Here is a 27,962-nt window from a genome sequence, read left to right on the forward strand (position 1 = left end):
AATTTTAAAGACCTTTAAAATATACCACTTCAGCAGTCTCTTCTCTAAGCTGAACAACCCTAACCTCTTTAGCCTTTCCTCATAGGGGAGCTGTTCCATCCCTTTTATCATTTTGGTCGCCCTTCTGTATACCTTCTCCATCGCAATTACATCTTTTTTGAAATGTGGCAACCAGACTTGTACATAGTATTCAAGGTGCGGTCTCACCATGGAGCAATACAGAGGCATTATGACATTTTCCATTTTACTCAACATTCCCTTCCTAATAATTCCTAACATTGTTTGCTTTTTTGACTGCCGCAGCACACTGAGCTGACAATTTCAATGTGTTATGCACTATGATGCCTAGATCTTTTCCCTGGGTGGTAGCTCCTAATATGAAACCTAATGTCATGTAACTACAGCATAGGTTATTTTTCCCTATATGCATCACCTTGCACTTGTCCACATTAAATCTGCCATTTGGATGCCCAATCTTCCAGTCTTGCAAGTCATCCTGTAATTTATCACAATACACTTGTGATTTAACTACTTTGAATAATTTTGTATCATCTGCAGATCTGATTACCTCACTCGTCCTTTTCCTTTCCAGATCATTTATAAATATATTGAAAAGTACCGGTCCAAGTTACAGATCCCTGAGGCACTCCACTGTTTACCCTTCTCCACTGAGAAAATTGACCATTTAATCCTACTGTTTCCTGTCTTTTAACCAGTTTGTAATCCATGAAAGAACGCCACCTCCTATCCCATGACATTTTATTTCCTTAGAAGCCTCTCATGAGAGACTTTGTCAAACCTCTTCTGAAAATCCAAATACACAACATCTACTGGTTCACTTTTATCCACGTGTTTATTAACCGTTTCAAAAAAATGAATCAGATTTGTGAGGCAAGACTTGCCTTGGCTAAATGCATGCTGACTGTGTTCCATTAAACCATGTCTTTCTATGTGCTCTGTAGTTTTGATCTTTAGAATAGTTTCCACTATATTTCCCGGCACTGAGATCAGGCTCAATGGTGCATAATTTCCTGGATCGCACCAGAGCGCTTTTTAAATATTGGGGTTACATTGGCTACCCTCCAGTCTTTAGGTACATGGATGAGGTTATACATTTTAACTAATAGATCTGAAATTTCATTTTTTAGTTCCTTCCGAACCGTGGGGTGTGTATACCATCCATTCCAGGTGATTTGCTACTCTTTAGTTTGTCAATCTTGCCTATTACATCTTCCAGGTTCACAGTGGTTTGGTTCAGTTCATCTGACACACCACCTTTGAAAACCATATCTGGAACTGATATTTCCCCAACATCCTCATTAGTAAACAAAGAAGCAAAGAATTCATTTAATCTTTCTGCAACTGCCTTAGCTTCCCTAAGAGCTCCTGAAGCCCCTTGGTAATCTGTCTAACCAACTGCCTCACAGGTTTCTTGCTTGGGATACATTTTAAAAAGTTTTTATGTGTTTTTGCCTCTGCAGCCAACTTAATTTCAGATTCTCTCTTAGCCTGTCTTATCCATGTTTTACACTTAACTTGACAATGCTTATGCTTTTTCCTATTTTCTTCAGATGGATCCTTCTTCCAATTTTTGAAGGAATTTTTTTTGGCTAAATAGCATTCCCTATACATACCAGGATCATTCCAGACGGTGGGTTATGTTCCATGTCCAGCAGATGGAGTCAGAACACAAAATTCCCAGGGGAGGACCCATATAACCACGCCTCCCCTGTAACAACTCTCAGTAACGTTCTGACTCCAGCAGATGTGAGCAGGGGACTTGTGGTCCCCAGCTTGTTAGCTTAGGGCTACCTCCTCAGGGGGATCAAGTTTAAAAAAAAAAAAAAAAAAAAAAAAGGAAGTTTTAAATTTACAGTTTAGGTCACTTTGCTAAGGCTCCTCTTACAGCAGGGGGAGAGCTCTCCGCTGGTGCTGGCTCATCGCTCTCTAGCCTGGTGACTTGCTGACAGGCTGTTACCTGTTTTCTTTCTTTCTTTTCTCATTTTCCTCACTGAGGGCTCAGTTGGTGTAAGTGTATTTTTGTTTCATCTTCTTTTTCAGCAGAAGACTGCAATTTTTGGACTCCGGCTCTCTGAGGTGAAAGTCGGTAGTGCCGGTCTCTCCCTCCTGACCCAGGTTTTCCCCCCTCCCTTTTGGGTAGCGACAGACGTCCCGACCTGCGGCCCCGCGAAGCACCATTCCCCGGGGCCGCCTGCTGTCGGGAGGTTAATTCTCCGTCAGTTCTTCTTTAGGTCGGTGGGGGACCGCGGCAAGCGTCCGTTGCCAGGTCGGCGCTCATTTTAGGCGCGAGCAACCTGTAGAGCCTTCCTCCCCTCTCTCTCTCTCTCCCTGCGGCGATGCAGTTTGCGGCGCCTTGTGAGGGCTCCGACAGGGCCGGATTATTTTCTGAAGAGGGTCTGTGCTCAGGCTGTTTCCCCGAGGGGGAATGTGCGCCAGCTACTAGTAAGGACATTCGAGCTGCAGACCGCGTGGGAAGGAAGCACCAGGCCCCGTTCCCTCTCAACGCGGGAACGGCGGCCATCTTGTTGCAAGATTCTGATGCCGCGCTTTCTGAGGAGGACACGGATATTCCGTTCTCCACTTCTAGGCCCGTTTTGGACCCTTACTCCGAGTCTAATCCTGATAGGCAGAGGGGGGGATCCCCCGGGGGGTGACCCCTCAGGATGCCAGGCCTTTTTCCCTGAATTCATAATCCTGATGCACAGGGCTTTTCTTCAGAGCAGAGACACGACCTTCGGGACCTGGGGACCCCTCTCCCCCCAAGATACCATGTCCTGCCCGCCTCCTGGGTGGGACCCTCCCTCAGGCTCGCCCCCCTTTAGTAGGCGGGGGAACGGGACATCTCTTGGCCCTACCGGGACACCATCGATAATACAGACTTCGTCGGGGAAAGGACAATCCCAGGACCCTGACGTGAACGACCCCACCTTGGCGGCCCAGGTGGAGGGCGACGACCCTAGGGTCCTCCGCATCTTCCAACCGGCAGAGTTAGGTGACCTCATTCCTACATCCTCCAGGAAATGGATATTGATCCCCCTCCAGAACCGGTGGGGCCTGACCCACTCATCACAAGATCTTGCAGTTGATCACTCGGGAATGGGATTCCCCGGAGGCCAACCTTAGGGTCGGTAGAGCCATGGGGAAAAAAAAAAATTGTATCCTCTGCCGGCCGATTTTTTGGAAATTTTCAAAGTTCCCGCCGTAGATTCTGTGGTATCAGCGGTCACAAAGCATACCACTATTCCTGTCACTGGAGGGACGGCGTTGAAGGATATGCAGGATCGGAAGCTGGAGGTTTACCTCAAGCGTATCTTTGAGGTCTCGGCCTTAGGGATGCGGGCGGCTATCTGCAGTTCCCTCGCACAGCGAGCAGTTCTTCGGTGGGTGCAGCAGCTTCTCACCTCCCAGTCCTTACCAGACGCTGAGGCTCACCAGGCGGACAGACTGGAAGCCGTGGTTGCCTATGGAGCCGGATGCTTTATATGATCTTTTAAGGGTCCTAGCCCGAACCATGGTGGCGGCGGTCTCAGTGCGTCGGCTCCTTTTGCTTCGCAATTGGTCGGCTGATGCCTCTTCGAAGACTTGGATCAGATCATCAAGTCCCTTAATGAGAACGCGGTGCACAAGTTGCCCGAAGATCGACCCCGTTCGTCAAGATCATATAATTACTCCAGAAACCGTTATCGTAACCAGCGGAGAGCGCGTCCTCAGAGGCAACAGCCACCTTGGGCTCCCTCTTCTCGTTCCCACTCCTGGAACCGGCCCTTTCGTGGGCGCTGCCAGGGTAAGGAAGTGCAGGGTGCTGGTTCATCCGCTAAATCTACCCAATGATGCTAGACGGACCCACGAGGTGGTCCCTCGACTGGGGGGTCGCCTTGCTCTCTTCTACGAAGAGTGGGTCCAAATCACGTCGGATCAATGGGTTCTGGATATTCTAAGATGCGGTTACGCTTTGGATTTTGTTTGCGCTCCTCAGGACCAGTTCCTGTTTTCCCCTTGCGGGTCCTTAATCAAACAGGGAGCCGTTTGGCAGACCCTCGATCGTCTCCTTCAATTGGGGGCCATAGTGTCGGTGCCAGCCGCCGAACTGGGCCGGGGGCATTATTCAATCTACTTTGTGGTTCCCAAGAAGGAAGGTACTTTTCGTCCTATCCTAGACCTCAAGCAGGTCAACCGGTCCCTCAGAGTCCCTCCTTTCCGCATGGAGACATTCCGTTCAGTGTTAGCGGCAGTTCATCCGGGAGAATTCTTGGCTTCGTTGGATCTCACGGAGGCGTATCTCCACATACCAATTTGTCAAGCTCATCAGCGTTACCTACGCTTCAAAATTTGGGGTCAACACTTCCAATTTCGTGCTCTTCCCTTTGGCCTGGCCACATCTCCACGGGTTTTCACGAAGATCATGGTGGTAGTGGCGGCAACTTTGCGCAAGGAAGGCATCCTTGTACATCCTTACCTAGACGATTGGCTCATCCGTGCAAAGTCACGAGCGCAGTGTATTCTCGCAGTCGACAGAGTGGTACAACTTCTCCAATCTCTGGGATGGATTGTCAACTTCATCAAGAGCAGCCTGGTCCCGTCCCAGTCGTTGGATTTTCTGGGAGGTCACTTCGACACCAAGAATGCCAGGGTTTTTTCTGCATCCGGGCAGAGCTCATTCTCTGCGTCAGCAGATTCAAGGATTTATGGCGCTCGAGACGCCCACTGCCTGGGACTACCTGCAGGTACTGGGGACCATGGCCTCGACCATCGATCTGGTTCCTTGGGCATTCGCGCATCTGAGGCCTCTGCAGAGATCCCTACTCTCCCGGTGACAGCCGGTGTCGAGAGATTTCCAGGCAATCCTTCCGATTCCGAGAGGAACCTTCATCAGTCTCCATTGGTGGTTGGAACTACGGCACCTAGCTCAGGGGGTGTCGCTGGAGGACCCGGATTGGGTGATTATCACCACGGACGCCAGCCTCACAGGCTGGGGAGCGGTCTGTCGGGACAGCTCAATCCAGGGTCGATGGACGGAGGAACAGTTGAAGTGGCCATCAACCGCTTGGAGACCAGGGCGGTCCGTCTGGCGTTACAGGGTTTCTTCCCCATAGTACGCCATCAATCAGTCAGGGTGCTATCGGACAATGCGACTACAGTGGCGTACATCAATCGCCAGGGAGGCACGAGAAGTCGGTTGGTCTCTCTGGAAACAGACAGATTGATGGAGTGGGCAGAGCTTCACCTCCAACGACTAGCGACCTCGCATATAGCGGGAGTGGACAACATACAGGCGGACTTTCTCAGCCGACAAAACTTGGATCCCGGAGAGTGGGAGCTCTCGCAGCAGGCGATGCGAATAATAGTACGGCGATGGGGGACACCGCACGTAGACCTAATGGCAACCGCCGGAAATGCAAAGGCCGCCCGCTTCTTCAGCCGCAGGCGGGAGCGCGGTGCCGAGGCCGTGGACGCGCGCTGGTCCTGCCCTGGCCTATATGTTTCCTATATGTTTTCCCACCGTCTCCTATCTGTTTTCCCACCGTGGCCCCTCGTGGGCAAGGTCATCCGCAGGATAGAGGCACACCAAGGGCCGGTGATCCTTGTGGCGCCGGAGTGGCCCCGACAACCGTGGTTCGTGGATCTGCGCAATTTGACGGTGGAGGGTCCCCTTCGTCTCGGTCAGCTGCCACGTCTTCTACGCCAGGGACCAATATTTTTCAAGGAGGCAGATCGCTTCTGTCTTGCGGCCTGGTTTTTGAGAGGCGTCAGTTGAGGAGGCACGGTTATCCGGAGCCGGTTATTTCAACGCTACTGAAAGCACGTAAGATGTCCACCTCTGTTACCTATGTTCGAGTCTGGAAGGTCTTTGAGGATTGGTGTGGAGCGAATGACATTCTTCCCATGCAGGCCTCAGTGCCACAAGTCCTTTCCTTCTTGCAGGCAGGTTTGGATTTGGGTCTTGCTTACAATTCTCTTCGGGTTCAGGTGGCAGCCTTGGGGGCTTTTCTTCGCAGTGGAAATAAGGAGTTTCTGTCCTCGCATCCGGACATCTCCCGTTTCCTTAAAGGAGTTAAACACTTGAAGCCTCCGATTTGCCCACCTTGTCCGTCGTGGAATCTGAATCTGGTGCTCAGAGTCCTCTGTGGTTCGTCGTTCGAACCTCTAAGCTCGGCTACCATCAAGGACGTCACTCTCAAGACCATTTTTCTCGTGGCAATCAGTTCAGCAAGATGTATTTCCGAGCTGCAGGCCCTATCCTGTCGTGAACCATACCTTCGTTTCACGCCTGAAGGGGTTTCGCTGAGGACTGTTCCTTCTTTTCTCCCTAAAGTGGTTTCGGCATTCCACCTCAACCAATCGGTGGAATTACCATCTTTTGCCTCTTCTGAGTCTGGAGACCTGCGTAGACTGGATGTACGGCGGTCTCTGATACGCTATCTGGAGGTGACTAATGATTTTCGGCTCTCCGATCATCTGTTTATCCTCTGGTCCAGACCCCGGAAGGGTTGCATGGCCTCCAAACAATCTATAGCGCGATGGTTGAAGGGAGCGATCATAGCGGCGTACCGTGGAGTAGGTAAGTCCCCTCCTCTGGTTGTCAAGGCTCATTCTCTTCGAGCACAGGCGACATCTTGGGCAGAGAGCTCCTCCGTCTCCACTCAGGAGATTTGTAGGGCGGCCACCTGGAAGTCGATCCATACTTTTGCGAGACATCGCCTGGACGTCGGTGCTCCGTCGGGCGGTCAGCTTGGAGACAAGGTAATACGAGCAGGGCTGTCTGCGGCCCACCCGTGATGGGAAAGCTTTGGTACATCCCACCGTCTGGAATGATCCTGGTATGTACAGGGAAAAGAAAATTATTCCTTACCTGCTAATTTTCATTCCTGTAATACCATGGACACCCTCTCTTGGTTTGGGGGTTTGCTTGTGGGACATCCCTGCCTACCTGTCTTAATCTTTTACTCTGTATTTCGAATACTGCGCGTCTTTTTTGTTCACGCACTGCTGTTCGCAAGTTCACTGTTCAGAATTTAGTTGCTGTTTATTTGGGCAGCGGTTATTTCAATTCCTTCTTTGATTACTTGATCCCTATGTTTTTAGTCTCTCTCTTTTGGGCTTTGTTAGTCTAGTTACTGAGAGCTGTTACAGGGGAGGCGTGGTTATATGGGTCCTCCCCTGGGAATTTTGTGTTCTGACTCCATCTGCTGGACATGGAACATAACCCACCGTCTGGAATGATCCATGGTATTACAGGAACAAAAATTAGCAGGTAAGGAATTATTTTCTTTTTTTTACTTCACCTTTTAGTCATGCTAGTAATCATTTTTCCTTCCTCCCACCTTACTTAATGCGTGGAATACATCTGGACTGCACGTCTAAGATTGTATTTTTAAACAGTGTCCATGCCTGTTGTACACTTTTAACCTTTGCAGCTGCACCTTCCATTTTTTTTCTATTTTCTTCATTTTATCAGTGTCTCTTTTGAAAATTTAGTGTTAGAACTGTTATTAGTTCAAATTTTATCATGTAATCATCACTATTGCCAAGTGGTCCCATTGCCATTACCTCTCTCACCAAATCCTGTGTTCCACTAAGAATTAAATCAAAATAGCTCCCTCTCTCGTTGGTTCCTGAACTAGTTGCTCCTTGAAGCAGTCAGTTATTCCATACAGGAATTTTATATCTCTAGCATGTTCTGATGTTAGATTTACTCACCACAACACACATATATAGGAAGTCCAATAACATCAATCTGAGAGTTTTAATACATCATATCCTCATATAACAATTTATTCTTAATTTATTCTTAATTATCTCAATCAGTTATAAGACAATATTGATACAATACGTATACAGGATTTTCATAAATGTATCCATTAATACATACATTAACATTGATGCAAAGACCTGTGCAACCTAATATACATCCCACCATAACATCAAAAACCCAAATACATTAGCAGCAATACATTAGCAGCAACATCTTAAAATACCCTGTTCCAGCCATTCATCCACCCACACTCCCCCCCCCCCTTTTTTTTTTTTTTTAAATCCACCCCTGTCTAAGATCACCACTAATTGTCAGGATGAGATTCTCTTCATTTGGTTCTGCTCAACCTCAAATACAGTCTTATGTGGGAGCAATCCTCCAAGTCCCAACAAGGATCCCTGTTTCGCCGCAGCTTCTTCAGGGGACAATTTACTCCCGACTCAACCAAAGAGAAGCGAAGCCTTCCAGCCTTCCGCCCTCTGGAATACTGCACCTTCACAAGAGTCAGCAACAAATGTTATCTTCAATGAATTAATACACATATTAGTAACTCATAAAAACACAAAATCCAACATCAACCCCTACCCACTATTATATGTATCCAGGACCTCACTTCCTCCACAAATTTAATCAGCAATACAGCTGCACACCCACCATGTGGATTCACCACCTATGGTAAGAAAGATGACATCATAACTTCAAGGAGGTTTTATACACACGGTGTAAACATACTATGTATATATCAGAGAACCCACCTTATATAACTCTTCAACACTTTTATATATATTCAACATACTGCTCACAGCACATTTCGAATAATCCACTTCTTGTGTACCTATAACAAACAAGGTACACAATATAACCATAACTTCCTAAAATTCCAAAAGCTCAAGTTGACCACAAACCACTATTCAACACCAACCTTACCTTACAGACTGTACAGCTTAATGTCAGGATGCCAAAACAATTTAAAATGGCAGACCGATTCAAACGCGACCCTTCTCACAAACCGACAATTCTTCCAAAAAGGCGCAGTCAATCGCATGGCGTAACACTCCAAATATAACCCCCATCTCGCAACCACACCCAGCCACGCCACTCAAACTACACGCAGCCAACCACCAATAGAATCACACCATCCACCACTACCTCAACACGTACCACAATGCAACCAATCACAACAAACCACACTGAAAATGTGCACTATGTCACACCACATCCAACGCAAAAAACCCACGTTGATATGGATAATTTGGAATTCTTTAGCTCAGGTGATTCTTTACTTATAGGCATATTGACTACCTTTGCTTTTATTGGAACCTCTCTGTTGGGATGCCCCAACTCTCCTGTTTCATTAGTATCCTTATTCCTCTGAACCATGCACTGCTGAGTGACTATCTGCTTTCCCCCTTGTTCTAGTTTAAAAGCTGTTCTATCTCCTTTTTAAAAGTTAGCGCCAGCAGCCTGGTTCCACTCTAGATAAGGTGGAGCTGTTCCACTGGCTGCTCCAGCGGAGCAGTTCCTGGTTTCTCTGGCCCATTGCCTGGGTGCCCTGTAGAGAGCCTTCCTTTGGCCACTTTCTAGGATAATCCGGGTCGGCTTTGGTCATCACTGGCTTCTCTTCTCTTTGTATCTTCCAGTCTTTCTGCTCCTGGAGAGTTCAACCCCAGTCAGGTGACTCCCAGGGTTGCTGCGCTTCCTCAGCTTCCCAGCATACCAAGCTCTCCTCTGGGTATGACTCTAGTATAGTATGCTTGAGGTTATGAGAGGCGAACCTGCTTCAAGCTCCTTTCTGGCCTTAGCCCAGGAAACATGGCTCCTTATGAGGCTCTGCTTTAACTGCCTTTGCCCCTCCTGGAGGATTTGAATCCAGTCCTCTATTTTAAATTGTATTGTAGACCTGGCTGCCTTGATTTCAGAGGGCCCCACCCTCTCAGTCTTTCTTTTTTTGAAGCCAGGTTACAAGAAAAACCCCACTTGTGCAAGTGAACAGAGAGATTTATTTTTCTCTTGTTTTTTCCCTCAAAATAAACTCCTGCCTGTTTGGCAGTAACTTACTGTTTAATTCCCTCTCTTCAGACGAAGCTAATCTCCTTGGCCTGTTACAATTAAATTTTAAACTGCTTCTGAAGAAAAGCCTAGGAATTTTCTTTTCCTCCCTTTTTTCCCCTCTATTGTGCTCTTTTGCACAATTTATGCTCTATATACTGCTTAGTGCAAAAGCACATTTTCAAACAAAAAAAAAAGTTCTCTTTCTTGACTTTGATGCATTGTTTCTACCAGTGCAGACACTTTCAATAGTTTTCTCTCCAGTCTCCTTTGTAAGGCTTGGACTACTGCCTGTGCAGTTGCTTAATGCTATGTGGCACAGCACAAGCAGTCTGTGGGTGGCTGGAGGAGAGAGTACAGTCTAGACTCCAACTTTCTCTTGCATAACTTGTATTATGTACATTCACAGAAGCTCCTTACCTCAGTAATACATCTCAGAAACACAGCAATAGTTAAGGAGTTACCACCTTCTCTCTCCTATGACCTCTCCCTGCACTCTACTGAGCCTAAGCTGTATTCCTCCTTAGTGCAGCCGCCCTGTACCCAGAATGCCCTGCCTAAGGTGGCCTGGGACCGGTCCTTTAAGATGTTCTGAGGGTTTCTCTGGTGTACTCTGTCACAGTGGCTTTTAGTCTCCCTTTCTGTTCCCTGTTGGAATTCTGAGAAGAGGATTGCAGTTAGTCTGCTCCTATTTTTAGACTATCCTAGTTTTTTGAAATTTTAGTTTGATCATAGGAGTTTCTTTACTCCCTTGTTTTAACATAATTGTAATGGCAGATTCCCAGGCTATACCATTCCTTAATTATTGATAATGTCATTGAAAAGGTTGTGGTTCTCTTATTTCCCTCTGCTGGCAGAATAGCATGAACCCCGGACCGGTATAACAGGATTCAAGGAAACAAAATTTCCTAGCATGTAGCAGATGGACTCAGGACCAATGGGTATAGTGTGCTCCTGATAGCAGTTGGAGACGGAGTCAGATTTCAATCTGATATCAGCACTACATATACCTGAGAAAACAAACCAGTAGCCGATCCAAGATGGCTGACAGCAAACACACAACAGGGTGGAATCGGTAAATGGACTTTATTATCTCTTGCCCGACTCTGGCCGAATTTCGCTATACAAGCTGCTTCAGGGGCTTCTGAATCACATGAACTGGCTCAAGTGGACACGGACTTCACATACACTGTGATCCCAAAACATTGATCAGCAAACTGACATTATTCGAAACGGCACTCAATCAATTGAGAAGTGAATGCGCGAGTGCCGTTTCGAATAATGTCAGTTTGCTGATCAATGTTTTGGGATCACAGTGTATGTGAAGTCCGTGTCCACTTGAGCCAGTTCAAGTGATTCAGAAGCCCCTGAAGCAGCTTGTATAGCGAAACTCGGCCAGAGTCGGGCAAGAGATAATAAACTACATATACCCGTGCAGGAAGCTCTGCTCTTCAGTATTTTTCCATCTCCATAGCAGTTCGGGACTATACACACGCTTGCACAGCGTTACAAAATCCAAACCAAAGAAGAAAATTCCAAACAAGAAATAATCTTACCTGTACAGACGAGCCCCGCTCTCCTGCTGTGATACCTAAGGGTCCCTCCGCCAGTCGAGAATTCCTGAGGTGATTTCCGAGATCCCTCAGAGGTGTAAGCCACGGTCCGGTAGCTGGTTCCTGGCGTGGACTTAGCCCCCAGGAGCGGGAGTGGCTGAGAGGCAGCAGGTGCAATACCAAGCGAGGCGGTGAAGGTAACTTTCCCTCTCCCCCTGCAGCCGGAGACCGCCTGGCACGAGACCGGGAAACGCCGAGACAAGGTAAGGCAGAAAATGTTTCTTAAAAGTCTCCGGTCTCCGAGGCTCAGATAGCTGCACAGAGTGCCAGCTGGTGTCTGTCCCATCGGGTTGATTAGCCCCATCCGGGCTAGACCCCGATCCGGCAAGAGGGTCCTCCCATGTGGAGACCCTCCCTGGGGGACGCCATCTTGCCAGCGTGGTTGTTGGCTCCATTTCCTCTCTTTGATCACCGTACTGTCTGCTTAACTGAGCCGGGCGCACAGCAGCGACCCGTGTGAATAACCTTCTTGTGCGCACAGCAGCGCGCACATGAGGGTGCTGGGCACATACCTACACACTTAACGGCGCCGGGCACACAAGTTAAGCCTATGCGTACAGCAGCGCGCACATCTCCGTAAGCGCACATAGTAGCCTGCATATATATCTCCGCAGTTTGCACGCACATCTTCGACGCACCCGGAGCGCATAACTAAGCTGCCCGGTGAGCGCATATAAACGTACAGACTAGTTTTGAATGACCTACGTGCCCAAACCATGGCACCACCGGTCAAGAAAGCCAAGGCACAAGCCCTCTGCCCAGCCTGCCACCTAAGAGCTGCGCAACACGCGGAGGATACTGCCCTGTGCCTACAGTGCGAGGCGGCCCTGGGGGAACCGGGACAAGGCCCCCCTCTGCCAGTACAGGGGTCCGGCTCCACCGATAGTACCCCAGACCTCTCTATCTTCAGCTCGGCCCCTCAGACAGGGCAATCGGGGAACGCCTCTGGGTTCAATATGGACCCAGGAACCTTTTTCTTGGTGGAATTCTTTAAAGTCCTACAAACCTTCGTCCAGGCGCAATGGGCACCACCAGGGACACAGCCACAGCCTCCACCAGAGGACCCAAATCTACCAGGCCCCTCTCGGCCTCCCAGAGATGTCCCCCCCACCCCCCCTCGGGCAAAAGCCTCACCTTAGGGGACATGGACACCTCAGAGGAAGATCAAGACTTCCTGGAGGAGGGGGAAATCCCTCCAGGAATGGAACCATACCGAACCATGATGCGTTTCTTTTCGAAAGACGAACTACCAGACCCTGTGTCTCTGAGCCTGAAGGAGCTGGCCATCCCAGGCACTAGCGCCACAGCAGAGCCAAAGACGAACCCTCTTCTGGTCGGGCTCCGTCAGGCCTCACATCATTTCCCGTTGCTACAAGCTGTACAACAACTGATCATCCTGGAATGTAATGCTTCAGAGGCCAGTTTCAAAGGAGGAAGGGCCCTAAAAGCCCTATACCCACTGGATTCCTCAGCCAAAGAACTCCTGGTGTTTCCCAGAATTGGACGCCATGGTTTGTGTGATGTCCCAAAGTGCACTACCATTCCAGTCGAAGGAGGAGCGGCACTCAAGGATGCCCAGGACAAATGTCAGGAATTCATCCTTAAACAGTCATTTGATGTGGCAGCTATGTCACTACAGATTGCTGCCTGCTGTGCCGTGGTGACACATGCCTGCTTGTCACTTGCCAGGAACTCCTCCATGCCAGTCGCAACATTCGAAACAGCGATATCCTTTCTCACGGGTGCGACTTCCGACCTGGTCCGCTCCTCAGCCAGGGATGTATCATCCATTGTGGCAGCCAGAAGGCAACTCTGGCTCCGAAGCTGGTCAGCCGATGCAACCTCCAAGATGAAACTTACAAGAATGCCCTTTAAAGGAGCCCTCCTGTTCGGAAGTGAACTGGAGAAGTTAGCCAACAAATGGGGCGAATCTCCAGTACCTCTGCTTCCGGAGGACAAGAACAAGAGAAGCCAACGCCCCTTTCCCCAAACATCCAGGGGCAGAGGATCACAGCGTTTTAGACCGTACAAAAATACATACCAAGCACCTTGCCCTGCAGGCAGGGGCCAGTCCTTTCGGAACAGAGACAACAAGAGGGGAGCCGGCTCAGGCCCAGGCCCCAGCTGCACCACAAGATGAGAATCAACAGACCCATCCACAGGAAGAAGTCATAGGGGGCAGGCTTGCCCTATTCTACCAAAGATGGGTCGAGATAACGTCGGACAAGTGGGTCCTAACCATCATTCGAGAGGGATACCATCTGGACCTCCACAGCATTCCTCCAGACAAATTTGTAAAATCTCCGTGCCACTCCCCCCTCCAAGAGGACGGCAGTGGTAACAAAACTGACAAAATTACTCGCCCTAAAGGCGATAACACCAGTGCCCACGCACCAACAAAATACTGGACACTATTCCATCTATTTTATCGTCCCCAAGAAAGAGAGCATGTTCGGCCCATTCTGGACCTCAAGTCTGTCAATCGCTACCTGAGGGTACCACACTTCCCAAGGAAACCCTACGCTCGGTCATAAGGGCAGTACAACCGGGAGAATTTCTGACCTCTCTGGATCTGTCAGAAGCCTATCTCCACATCCCGGTCCATCACGATCATCAGCGCTTCCTTCGCTGCACGATCCTGAACCATCACTACCAGTTCCGGGCGCTACCCTTCAGGCTAGCAACTGCTCCTAGGACGTTCTCCAAAATCATGGTTGTAGTGGCAGCGACACTGAGGAAAGAAGGAATCCTCGTACATCCGTATCTGGACGATTGGCTGATCGGGGCAAAATCTCAAGAGGAAAGTCATCAGGTGACCACCAGAGTCAAGAATCTACCATAGAATCTTGGGTGGGTCGTCAACACAACCAAGAGCTGCCTGCAGCCCTCCCAGTCACTAGAATAACTGGGAGTCCGGTTCAACACCAAGCAAGACAAGGTCGTTCTTCCCCCTACAAGGAGAAGAAAACTGATGGACCAGTTGCAAAAACTGCTGACCTGTTATCGCCCCAAGGTATGGGACTACCTCCAAGTCCTCAGCCTCATGACATCGACCCTAGAAGTCGTCCCATGGGCAAGGGCCCACATGAGACCACTACAACGTTCCCTACTGTCGCGATGGAACCAGATGTCCCAGAACTACTCCGTTCACCTCCAGCTACCGGCAGAGGTACGGACCCAGCTCCACTGGTGGCTACAAGAAGAACACCTGAGCAAGGGAGTAAGGCTATCCCCACTGACTTGGATCTTGCTCACCACAGATGCAAGCCTATGAGGGTGGGGAGCCCACTGCCAGGACAGACGGCCCAGGGGCAATGGGACAAGGAAGAGTTGGGATGGAACATCAACTGACTGGAAACCTGGGCAGTCAGACTAGCCTGCATACGATTCAGTCACAGACTCCGGGGAGAATCTGTCAGTCATGTCAGACAACTCCACAACAGTTGTCTACATCAACCACCAGGGAGGAACCAGAAGTCAACAGGTGTCCCTGGAAATAGACCCCCTAATGGCGTGGGTAGAAGCAAGCCTACAAGGGATCTCAGCCACTCACATCGCAGGAAAAGACGTCGTCACTGCAGATTACCTCAGCAGAGAAAGTCTAGACCCGGGGAAATGGATGTAGTCTACCACAGCCTTCCAGTTGATAGTAAACCGATGGGGAACACAAGCCATGGATCTTCTGGCAAACCAGTCCAATGCCCAAGTTCCCATCTTCTTCAGCTGCAGACGAGAACCACAATCCCAGGGGATCGATGCCCTCATCCAGACCTGGCCACAGGAAGACCTACTGTATTCCTTTCCTCCATGGCCACTACTGGGCGGGATCATCTGCAAGATAGACCACCACAGGGGGCTAGTACTTCTAGTGGCCCCGGACTGGCCAAGAAGGCCATGGTATGCAGACATGCAAAGTCCTCTGGCGGGGAACCCTCTGTGTCTACCCCCACACAGGGACCTGCTCCAGCAAGGACTGATCCTCCACGAAGACCCAACTCGATTCTCTCTTACTGTCTGGCCATTGAGAGGACTTGCCTGAAGAAGAGCGGATACTCGAGGGCAGTGATTGACACCTTGCTCAGAGCACACAAGGTTTCCACATCTTTAATGTACATACAAATATGGAGAATATTCGAAGCCTGGTGTGACGACCGCGGCATCCTCCCGCGGACAGCCAAAATTCCCATGATCCTGGAATTCCTGCAGGACGGCTTGAAGAAGGGGTTGTCCCTCAGTTCCATCAAGGTTCAACTGGCCGCACTGGCCTGATTCAGAGCCAAAGTGGACAGCATTAGTCTATCTTCCCATCCAAACGTCTCCCACTTCCTGAGAGGGGTCAAGCAAATCCGACCACCTCTAAGGTGGCCGGTGCCCCTATGGAATCTCAGCCTAGTACTCGACTCTCTAGCGGGAGCTTCTTTCAGACCTACATGCGGTCTGTCCCTACGGCTACTGACCTTGAAGACCTCATTCCTAGTGGCAATATGTTCAGCCCGCTGCATATCCGAACTTCAAGCACTGTCCTGTCAGGAACCGTTCCTCAGATTCACACCGGGATCCATACAGCTATGCACTGTCCCCTCCTTCCTTCCAAAGGTGGTTTCTCATTTCCATCTAAACCAAACCATCTCGCTGCCATCTCCAGACGAGCATTAGGACTCGGAAGACTCACGCCGTCTACGCCATCTTAACGCGGCAGACTTCTAGACCGATACCTGGAAAGATCGGAATCCGTTCGAAAGATGGACCACCTATTTGTACTTCACAGTGGGAAGAAACAAGGGGAAGGAGCCTCGCGGGCAACCATAGCCCACTGGATCAAAGAAGTAATCAAGGCGGCCTATGTAGAGGCAGTCAAGCCTCCACCTCTACAAGTCAAGGCCCATTCCACAAGGGCCCAGGCAGCGTCCTGGGCAGAAAACAGGATGCTGTCATCCACCGAGATCTGTCGGGCGGCGACATGGTCCTCCATTCACACCTTCTCGAGGTTCTGCCGCCTGGATGTTCAGGCTCGGGAGGACACCACATTCGCAAGGGCAGTACTAAGTGGGCCACGGGCAGCCTCCCGCTCGGTTCGGGAGTAGTTTGTGTACATCCCATTGGTCCTGAGTCCATCTGCTACACGCTAGGAAATGGAGAAATTACTTACCTGATAATTTTGTTTTCCTTAGTGTAGACATATGGACTCAGTATCCTGCCCACAGCTGCCTCAAAATACGAAAACCTCTGGTGACAATCCCCGAGAGCAAGGCAAGCCACGGGTAAGCCAGACTTAACCCTAGTTAAGTCTGGCTTACCCATCTGGTGTGCGCAGTCGCGGCGTTGTTTCGCCGATGGAAGGAGGGTAAGCCGTTGCGGTTTCTGTTGTAAGTGGAAGGAAAGATAGTGGTTCGGCGAAAACAATTTTTGGTATGAATATGTGAGTAGAGTGCAGACAATACGGAATGGCTTCAGTGAAAAAAGTAAGGAGATGACAATAATGAAATTAATAATTGCAAAAGAGGAATTGGAAATGGAAGATACTATGTAAGGACTGAAATATAGGTTCCCCAATAAACTTTGATTTGGAAGTGGAGGTGTATGTCTAAGAAGACATTATTTGGAAGTCGTTGGATGTGAGCATAAGAATAAATCCCCTGAAGAAACCAACGGGTGAAACAGGAGCTTCCTGTCGGGACATTTGTTAAATAAGGTTAACAAGGGACATCTGTCTAAAAAGGAACTAATATTGAAGGGACATCTGTTAAATAAGGTTAAAAAGGGATATCTGTTTAATAAGGAGTTAATTGAAAGCCACATGAAATAGGATAAGTCTAGGGAACACTAAGGCATAGTAATACTTGTTACAAAAGTGTCTTTGAAATAAATTGTTTACATTGTAATTAGGGACTGTTGCAATATTTCTGTAACATTTATGAGCTGGATGTTTAAGTGAAATAGTGATGTATTGTTAATTTTAAAACATTGTATATTGTATGATGTTAAGATGAATGAGGTATGAATGTTTTGACATAATAGGGTATGTTTTATGTGTTTTAAATAATATAAGGAATAAAATTTGAAATATTTAAAATGTAAACACGGGTATATTATTTGTGAATCTATTAACCCTAGTTAAGACACCCATAGTTACTGGATGTTGGCATTTCTCGGTTGACAACACTGGCGGTCTCCATCTACAATTCACGTCAGCTAGCTCAAGTTAATCAAGTTAACCAAGTTAATCAAGTTATCCAAACACACATATATCCACTATTGCTTTTCGAGATGAATACTGAAGAGCAGAGCTTCCTGCACGGGTATATGTAGTGCTGACGTCAGATTGATATCTGACTCTGTCTCCAACTGCTATCAGAAGCACACTATACCCATTGATGCTGAGTCCATCTGTCTACACTAAAGAAAACGAAATTATCAGGTAAATAATTTCTCCATTGACAAGTAAGATTAAATTTCTCCCTACAGATGATGCATTTAAAGGCTGCTTTCTGTTCAAGTTTATGGCTTTCTCTTGAGAAAAAATTGTTTATTATGAATTATGGCAAAAAAAATAGCTTGACAAATTTTCTAGTTTCAGTAGAGATGCTATTGTATCTCCATTTTTATTTTTGTTAGACGTTACCTGTTGGTGAACTTACAGAACAAGGCATGACTCTGGAAGAATGGCTTCCTTCTGTATGGATTACAGATACTGCGCCTAGACGCTGTCCTTTTGTACCACAAATGGGTGATGAGGTAGGTTTATTTTTCAGGTGTGATGCATTATCTTGGGTAAATACAAAGGTTTTAGTTCTCAGTTTTATCAGGAGTATGTTTTCAAATTGCTTTTGTGTCAGCCTTAATTCAGATATAAAATGTTGAGGTGACAAAGCACAGTGGGTGTAATTCATCAGTTCATATGTAGGTGAAGTGAAAGGGAAATTCATAAAACTTTTAACATATGTTTTCACAATTCTTGTATAGTCACCGATTTTTTAAATAAAATTTGCCCTTGAAAAAAATTGCGGGACATTTTCTTTTAAAGGTTTACCCTTTTGAGTTCTGAGAGTCCCTTTCACATCACCTCTCTATGAATTAACTGTTTATACCACAGTGCTTTATTGCTCGTTTTCATGGCCTTTTTCTAGTTGATAAAGTATGATTGCTAAGAAGCATCTACCTTAAGCCTGTTACATAGTACTATATACTTTTGCTGACATGCTAGAAGTAGTAGTGTTTACAAAGATTTGTTTTTTTTATTTATTACTTTATTAGTCACTTGTTTACAACATCTCCAGGTGGGCAAATAAAAAACCATCTGTCTACCTACAATAAAAAGGAAATTTGTCTCACATCTGCATAGTCAGTTTGCAAATTGAGCCGTGGCCCTCTTCCTCCTGTACTCTCCAGCTCTACTCCTTTCTGTATGAGAACTGTGTTCTGTCCCCTCTTTCTCTGTACTCTTCAGCTCTGCACCCTCTCTCTCTCTGTATTGTCTAGTCCAGCGCTTCTCAACCGGTGTGTCGCGACACACTAGTGTGTCGCCAAACACCGCCAGGTGTGTCGCGTCTCCCGGTGTCCCACTACCCCGTTCTACTTTCCTTTTGCCTTTTTCCAGCACACGCGGGCCAATTGGAAGCCTTCGTTCTTCCTACCCCCATTACACAATGGGAAGCCTCCTTCATTCTGCCTGCCCCCGCGCAGGCCAATCGGAAGCCTCCTCCCTACCAGTGGGAGTAGGAAGAAGGGAGGAAGCCTTTGATTGGCCGGTGAGGCAGGCAGGGAGGAATTTTGAACTCTGACGAAGCAAGATCGCGCAATGAAGAGGAAACCCGACCCCCGACGAAGCAAAGCCGCCATGGGAGCCCATTCCCATGGCGGCGAAGAGGAGACCTGACCCCGACAAAGCAAGGCCGCCACAGCCTGTGGCGGCGAAGAGGAAACCCGACCGAGGCCACCACGGGAGCCCATTCCCGCGGTGGCGAAAAAAGAAGGCCCGCCGGAGTAAAGCCGCGGCGGAACTGGAGCCCATCCCTGCAGCGAAGGAAGAAGAAGTTTTTGGTGAGAGCGGGTGCGTGGATGAGTGCCTGGGTGAGAGCGGGTGCGTCTGTGTGTGTGGATGAGTGCCTGGGTGAGAGCGGGTGCGTCTGTGTGTGTGAATGAGTGCCTGGGTGAGAGCGGGTGCGTCTGTGCGTGGATGAGTGCCTGGGTGAGAGCGGGTGCGACTGTGTGCGTGAATGAGTGCCTGGGTGAGAGCGGGTGCGTCTGTGTGTGTGAATGAGTGCCTGGGTGAGAGCGGGTGCGTCTGTGTGTGAATGAGTGCCTGGCTGAAAGCTGGTGTGAATGGGTGCCTGGGTGAGAGGTGGTGTGTGTGGGTGTGAATGGGTGCCTGGGTGAGAGGTGGTGTGTGTGGGTGTGAATGGGTGCCTGGGTGAGAGCTGGTGTGTCTGGGTGTGAATGGGTGCCTGGTTGAGAGCTGGTGTGTCTGTGTGTGAATGGGTGCCTGGTTGAGAACTGATGTGTCTGTGTGTGAATGGGTGCCTGGGTGAGAGCTGGTGTGTCTGTGTATGAATGAGTGCCTGGTTGAGAACTGGTGTGAATGGGAGCCTGGGTGAGAACTGGTGTGAATGGGAGCCTGAGTGAGAACTGGTGTGAATGGGTGCCTGGGTGAGAACTGGTGTGAATGGGTGCCTGGGTGAGAACTGGTGTGTCTGTGTGTGAATGGGTGCCTGAGTGAGAGCTGGTGTCTCTGTGTGTGAATGGGTGCCTGAGTGAGAGCTGGTGTGTCTGTGTGTGAATGGGTGCCTGGGTGAGAGCTGGTGTGTCTGTGTGTGAATGGGTGCCTGGTTGAGAGCTGGTGTGAATGGAAGCCTGGGTGAGAACTGGTGTGAATGGGTGCCTGGGTGAGAGCTGGTGTGTCTGTGTGTGAATGAGTGCCTGGGTGAGAGCTGGGGTGTCTGTGTGTGAATGAGTGCCTGGGTGAGAGCTGGGGTGTCTGTGTGTGAATGAGAGCCTGGGTGAGAGCTGGTGTGTGTGGGTGTGAATGGGTGCTTTGGTGAGAGGTGGTGTGTGTGGGTGTGAATGGGTGCTTGGGTGAGAGCTGGTGTGTGTGGGTGTGAGAGCATTTGTGTGTGATTGAGAGCTTGTATATAAGAGACCATGAGTGTGATTGAGAGAGAGACTGGTCAGGGAGGTGAGAGAGACCGAGACTGTTCGTGGGGGTCTAATTGGAGTTATGTGTGTGAGTGACTGGTTGTGGGCGCTAAGGAAGAGGACTGTGAGGACAGAGCTTCAGCAGCCCTTGCTGCTTCCTGTGAGTGCTATTGGCCTGGAAGGGAAAGGAGTAGGAGAGTTGCTGGAGAGGGTAAGAAAAGGTGGCTTTTTAAATTTATTTTTCTTGATTGCCATTTTAATTATTGGGTATTATGCGATGTCTGCTGTTTTGAAATATTTTATTGATATTTGGACATATTTTAATAATTTTTATGAGTTTTTAATTGTTGGATATTCTGTTCAGCAGCTGTTTTGTAACATTTTTAGTAAAGCTTTACAATTATTTCTGTGTGGGGCGCTATAGCAGCTTGGCTTATTCTGTTTTCCCAATAGGAAATGTATTAGTGTTTAGGGCCTGGTTTAATAGTTGTATTCCTTAGATAGGGTTGTTACTGGTTGAGTGTGTTCCATAATACAGGTGTATCTTTGTGCGGGTTAGTTTGTGTGCATTATTGCAGATCCTGGGACTATGTTAGGTGCTATATTTCTCTTTCCATTTCTCTAGGTTTGCACTGCATGCAGAGTGGCTTTTTTGGTTTTCCATTCCAGTTTCTGTCTCCATATTTATAATGTGTGGTCTTTCTGTACTTGGTGAAGGTCAGTTCTGGATGTGTGACAGAGGTGAGATATTTTACTAGCATGTAGGCTTTTGTATCAATCTTATTTGTTGTGTTTTCTCAATAGGATATGCATTAGTGGTAAATTACTGTCTTTTCATAAGAAGGGCTATTGTGCCTGGTAGTAAAGGGAGTTTGTTTTGCTTTTACTGAGATGTCATCAGAACCAGAATATCTTTTTTTGTATGGCGAGTTGTACAGGGTAATGCCCTAGATCTGCTCTGTACTCATTGCGGGGGGTTGAGGGGATTCCTGTGGATGCAGAGTGCATGTTTACATTTAGCCCCGTGACGGTCACATGCTCAGTGTGTCACGCATGTGAGAACCATCTGTCAGGTGTGTCCCGGCCAAAAAAAGGTTGAGACCCACTGGTCTAGTCCACTCTTTACTTCCACATATGGAAATAGAGCTCTACCTTTCCCTCTGGCTGCACTCTCCAGTTCAACCCACCATCTTCTTTCTCGCTTTCTGAATAGTCAATCCATTCTCTACTACCACACAGCACACCCAAGCTCACTGTGCATTCTCAACTACCATACATCTAAATTATACACTTCCAGCATGTCACAATATAACAAAATAAAGTATAAACATCTAAGGCAAAAGAAAAAATTACAATACGGTCAAGCAGGATAATATCAGCTAAATAAGTGGGATGATGCCATCTGGTGGAACTGAAATTGAAAGGTCTCCTAAATTTCAGAAAAACCTAGAAGGTCCTTCTGAGCATGGGCAGACCTTCCTGCACAGCCACTTGCTGCTTGAATCTCCTCTTTTTCTTTTCACTCTTGTGATCGGATGTAAATTGTTCTCTTGGAATTTTCTAGCTGCACATTGTTTTTTTCCTCTTTTCCTCTTTTTCAATCATTTCTTTCACTTATTCTTTATTTTTAGTGAGTCTCCTTAAAAAAAAAAAAAAAAAAATAGTGGTACCATTCTGTTTCTTTTGGCATGTGCCAAGATTTTCTGTACAAATTTGAGTCTGACATCTTGTTTTTCAAGATGTTCAAAGTGAAGCTGGGCTTTACATAAGAACATAAGAAAATGCCATACTGAGTCAGACCAAGGGTCCATCAAGCCCAGCATCCTGTTTCCAACAGTGGCCAATCCAGGCCATAAGAACCTGGCAAGTACCCAAAAACTAAGTCTGTTCCATGTAACCATTGCTAATGGCAGTGGCTATTCTCTAAGTGAACTTAATAGCAGGTAATGGACTTCTCCTCCAAGAACTTATCCAATCCTTTTTTAAACACAGCTATACTAACTGCACGAACCACATTCTCTGGCAACAAATTCCAGAGTTTAATTGTGCGTTGAGTAAAAAAGAACTTTCTCCGATTAGTTTTAAATGTGCCCCATGCTAACTTCATGGAGTGTCCCCTAGTCTTTCTACTATCCGAAAGAGTAAATAACCGATTCACATCTACCCGTTCTAGACCTCTCATGATTTTAAACACCTCTATCATATCCCCCCTCAGTCGTCTCTTCTCCAAGCTGAAAAGTCCTAACCTCTTTAGTCTTTCCTCATAGGGGAGTTGTTCCATTCCCCTTATCATTTTCGTAGCCCTTCTCTGTACCTTCTCCATCGCAATTATATCTTTTTTGAGATGCGGCGACCAGAATTGTACACAGTATTCAAGGTGCGGTCTCACCATGGAGCGATACAGAGGCATTTTGACATTTTCCGTTTTATTCATCATTCCTTTTCTAATAATTGCCAACATTCTGTTTGCTTTTTTGACTGCCGCAGCACACTGAACCGACGATTTCAATGTGTTATCCAATATGACACCTAGATCTCTTTCTTGGGTTGTAGCACCTAATATGGAACCCAACATGGTGTAATTATAGCATGGGTTATTTTTCCCTATATGCATCACCTTGCACTTATCCACATTAAATTTCATCTGCCATTTGGATGCCCAATTTTCCAGTCTCACAAGGTCTTCCTGCAATTTATCACAATCTGCTTGTGATTTAACTACTCTGAACAATTTTGTGTCATCTGCAAATTTGATTATCTCACTCGTCGTATTTCTTTCCAGATCATTTATAAATATATTGAACAGTAAGGGTCCCAATACAGATCCCTGAGGCACTCCACTGTCCACTCCCTTCCACTGAGAAAATTGCCCATTTAATCCTACTCTCTGTTTCCTGTCTTTTAGCCAGTTTGCAATCCACGAAAGGACATCGCCACCTATCCCATGACTTTTTACTTTTCCTAGAAGCCTCTCATGAGGAACTTTGTCAAACGCCTTCTGAAAATCCAAGTATACTATATCTACCGGTTCACCTTTATCCACATGTTTATTAACTCCTTCAAAAAAGTGAAGCAGATTTGTGAGGCAAGACTTGCCCTGGGTAAAGCCATGCTGACTTTGTTCCATTAAACCATGTCTTTCTATATGTTCTGTGATTTTGATGTTTAGAACACTTTCCACTATTTTTCCTGGCACTGAAGTCAGGCTAACCGGTCTGTAGTTTCCCGGATCGCCCCTGGAGCCCTTTTTAAATATTGGGGTTACATTTGCTATCCTCCAGTCTTCAGGTACAATGGATGATTTTAATGATAAGTTACAAATTTTTACTAATAGGTCTGAAATTTCATTTTTTAGTTCCTTCAGAACTCTGGGGTGTATACCATCCGGTCCAGGTGATTTACTACTCTTCAGTTTGTCAATCAGGCCTAGCACATCTTCTAGGTTCACCGTGATTTGATTCAGTCCATCTGAATCATTACCCATGAAAACCTTCTCCATTACGGGTACCTCCCCAACATCCTCTTCAGTAAACACCGAAGCAAAGAAATCATTTAATCTTTCCGCGATGGCCTTATCTTCTCTAAGTGCCCCTTTAATCCCTCGATCATCTAACGGTCCAACTGACTCCCTCACAGGCTTTCTGCTTCGGATATATTTAAAAAAGTTTTTACTGTGAGTTTTTGCCTCTACAGCCAACTTCTTTTCAAATTCTCTCTTAGCCTGTCTTATCAATGTCTTACATTTAACTTGCCAATGTTTATGCTTTATCCTATTTTCTTCTGTTGGATCCTTCTTCCAATTTTTGAATGAAGATCTTTTGGCTAAAATAGCTTCTTTCACCTCCCCTTTTAACCATGCCGGTAATCGTTTTGCCTTCTTTCCACCTTTCTTAATGTGTGGAATACATCTGGACTGTGCTTCTAGAATGGTATTTTTTAACAATGACCACGCCTCTTGGGCATTTTTTACTTTTGTAGCTGCTCCTTTCAGTTTTTTTCTAACAATTTTTCTCATTTTATCAAAGTTTCCCTTTTGAAAGTTTAGCACGAGAGCCTTGGATTTGCACACTGTTCCTTTTCCAGTCATTAAATCAAATTTGATCATATTATGATCACTATTGCCAAGCGGCCCCACCACCGTTACCTCTCTCACCAAGTCCTGTGCTCCACTGAGAATTAGATCTAAAATTGCTCCCTCTCTCGTCGGTTCCTGAACCAATTGCTCCATAAAGCTATCATTTATTCCATCCAGGAACGTTATCTCTCTAGCGTGACCCGATGATACATTTACCCAGTCTATATTGGGGTAATTGAAGTCTCCCATTATTACTGCACTACCAATTTGGTTAGCTTCCCTAATTTCTCTTAGCATTTCACTGTCCATCTCACCATCTTGACCAGGTGGACGGTAGTATACCCCTATCACTGTAGTCTTCCCTGACACACAAGGGATTTCTACCCATAAAGATTCAATTTTGTATTTAGTCTCATGCAGGATGTTTATCCTGTTGGACTCTATGCCATCCCGGACATAAAGCGCCACACCTCCTCCCGACTGCTCCTCTCTGTCATTGCGATATAATTTGTACCCCGGTATAGCACTGTCCCATTGGTTATCCTCTTTCCACCATGTCTCTGAGATGCCAATTAAGTCTGTCAACATTTACTGCTATACATTCTAATTCTCCCATCTTACTTCTTAGACTTCTGGCATTAGCATACAAACATTTCAAAGTTTGTTTTTTGTTTGTATTTTTATTCTGCTTTTTAATTGATAGGGATAAGTCAGAATTTTTTAGCTCAGGTGAGTTTTTAGTTACAGGCACTTGGACTACTTTTCTAATTATTGGAACCTCACTGTCGGGATGCCCTAATTCTAATGCATCATTAGTATCCTTTAAAGATACATCTCTCCGAACCATGCGCTGCTAAGCGACTGTCGGCTTTCCCCTTTGTTCTAGTTTAAAAGCTGCTCTATCTCCTTTTTAAAGGTTAGAGCCAGCAGTCTGGTTCCACCCTGGTTAAGGTGGAGCCCATCCCTTCGGAAGAGACTCCCCCTTCCCCAAAAGGTTCCCCAGTTCCTAACAAAACTGAATCCCTCTTCCTTGCACCATCGTCTCATCCACGCATTGAGACTCCGGAGCTCTGCCTGCCTCTGGTGACCTGCGCGTGGAACAGGGAGCATTTCAGAGAATGCTACCCTGGAGGTTCTGGATTTAATCTTTCTACCTAAGAGCCTAAATTTGGCTTCCAGAACCTCCCTCCCACATTTTCCTATGTCGTTGGTGCCCACGTGTACCACGACAGCCGGCTCCTCCCCAGCACTGTCTAAAATCCTATCTAGGTGACGCGTGAGGTCCGCCACCTTCGCACCAGGTAGGCATGTTACCAGGCAATCCTCACGCCCACCCGCCACCCAGCTATCTACATTCCTAATAATCGAATCACCAACTATGACAGCCGACCTAACCCTTCCCTCCTGGGCAGTAGGCCTTGGGGAGATATCCTCAGTGCGAAAGGACAATGCATCACCTAGAGAGCAGGTCCTTGCTACAGGATCCTTTCCTGCTACACCTGGTTGGTGCTCTCCCATTATGAGACCACCTTCCTCCAAGGCAGCACCAGGGCTGCCAGTCTGAAGTTGGGACTGGACTACTATGTCCCTGAAGATCTCATCTATATACCTCTCTGTCTCCCTCAGCTCCTCCAGGTCTGCCACTCTAGCCTCCAGAGATCGGACTCGTTCTCTGAGAGCCAGGAGCTCTTTGCATCGCATGCACATGTACAACTTCTCACCGGTGGGTAAAAAATCATACATGTGACACTCGATGCAAAAGACTGGGAAGCCCCCCTCTTGCTGCTGGACTGCTGCCTTCATCTCAATTTTGATCAGTTCCTAGTTAAGTTTTAGGTTGCTATGGGAGTAGGAATGTGTCTAAGTTCCTTTAAATGTATTAGTGAATTCACTATATGTCTGGTAGTGGCCTACTGGGGTCTGATCGAATTCTCAATAAAGTTTTTGTTGATGGGTTTTTTTTGTTTTTTTTTGTGCAAGTGGCACCTGCCTATAAATTAAGGGATGAGCTTGGGGTGGGTGGGTTGGGAATTTAGTTAGTCAGCCTGAGTGACTCTCAGCTCCCTTGATTAACAAATGTTGTTCCCTATTCAAACCTAATCACACTACCTCAACACCTTTCCAAGGTGAGTAACTGAGCTGAACTATTCAACTTTTTTACTTTGGTATATACTGCTCCTAGCTTATTTCTAGCTTCTGGCTACTTTTTTGTGGGGTTGTTTTTTTGTGGGTTTTTTTTTTTTTTGTTTTTCAATACAATGCACTCAGTTATTATTAAATAAAACACTTAGCTCTTTAAAAGTCTGGAGGACACTTTAATAGTCAGGCAGACTTTTAAAAAATAAACACACTATCTACTGCTACCTTATTGACTGACTAAATACAAACAGTCTAACTTGTTTATTCACTGCCAACCTACTGCTACCTTATTGACTGACTAAAAATACAAACAGTCTAACTTGTGTATTCACCGCCTACCTACTGCTACCTTATTGACTGACTATTTAAAAATGCAAACAGTCTAACTTGTTTATTCACTACCTGACTATTAAAGACACAAACACACTAAATAATATTCCCAAATAGTTAACTTTGCCCCAATACTTTTAAAAAAGTCAATGTCAATGTCTCAAGCAAAAACTTACTGATTCCTTTCAGCCACCAGCAAGGTGATCCTCTCCTCTCAGTGTTTCCACTGGAATGTGGAAACACTGAGAGGAGCTTTAAAAGATGTCCTAAATGTTTTAAGAAAATATCTGTGATAGGCTTCCGTATTTGTTATTTATTTTATTTATTTAATTTCTTTTACTATACCGATGCTCAAGACTAGGTCTTATCGTACCGGTTTACAATGTAACTGAGGGGAAACCAATTAACATCAAGGTAGAAAGTAAAGTTACATTAAACAGGGAGCGTAAAACCTGGGCAATGGAAGACAGTACAGAATTTAAACTAAGAAACAATTAGAGAGAGATAAATATATAATCAACAAAAACTATAAGATACGTAAACATAGATTTGTTGTGTAAGATGTCTAAATTCTTCTCATGATATACTAATTGTGCCAGTTGTGCTTACATGTCCCTCAATAGTGATTTTGTTTAAAATCACTCCTGTTTAGGAAAATAAGTGTCTACATCTGTAGAGGGATTTTTACTCAGATAAAAAAGGCAGAAGCCTATTATGGTTGGAGTCATGACTCAGCACATCCTTGGCACAAGTTCCATTCTCCCTCTGAGTGAGGTAAATAATGCTTTTTCTCATTAGCACAGAGAAAAAGAGGTAGCTCCCACACTCGAGCACTGACGATTATCAGTGC

At 46.7% G+C, this 27,962-nt stretch overlaps 1 protein-coding gene across 2 annotated transcripts in view; it reads left to right on the forward strand.

The window, feature by feature from the left end:
- PHIP (pleckstrin homology domain interacting protein) overlaps window positions 1–27,962 on the forward strand; it is a 944,985-nt gene that overhangs the window by 543,428 nt on the left and 373,595 nt on the right. For both annotated transcript variants that reach the window (XM_029595577.1, XM_029595576.1), the window contains exon 23: window positions 18,052–18,171. In XM_029595577.1, the coding sequence (XP_029451437.1) occupies window positions 18,052–18,171 (120 nt within the window). The remainder of the gene's footprint in view (window positions 1–18,051; window positions 18,172–27,962) is intronic.

Source organism: Rhinatrema bivittatum, chromosome 3 (genome assembly GCF_901001135.1).
Source record: "Rhinatrema bivittatum chromosome 3, aRhiBiv1.1, whole genome shotgun sequence".
In the NCBI taxonomy this organism is placed as follows: Eukaryota; Metazoa; Chordata; class Amphibia; order Gymnophiona; family Rhinatrematidae; genus Rhinatrema; species Rhinatrema bivittatum.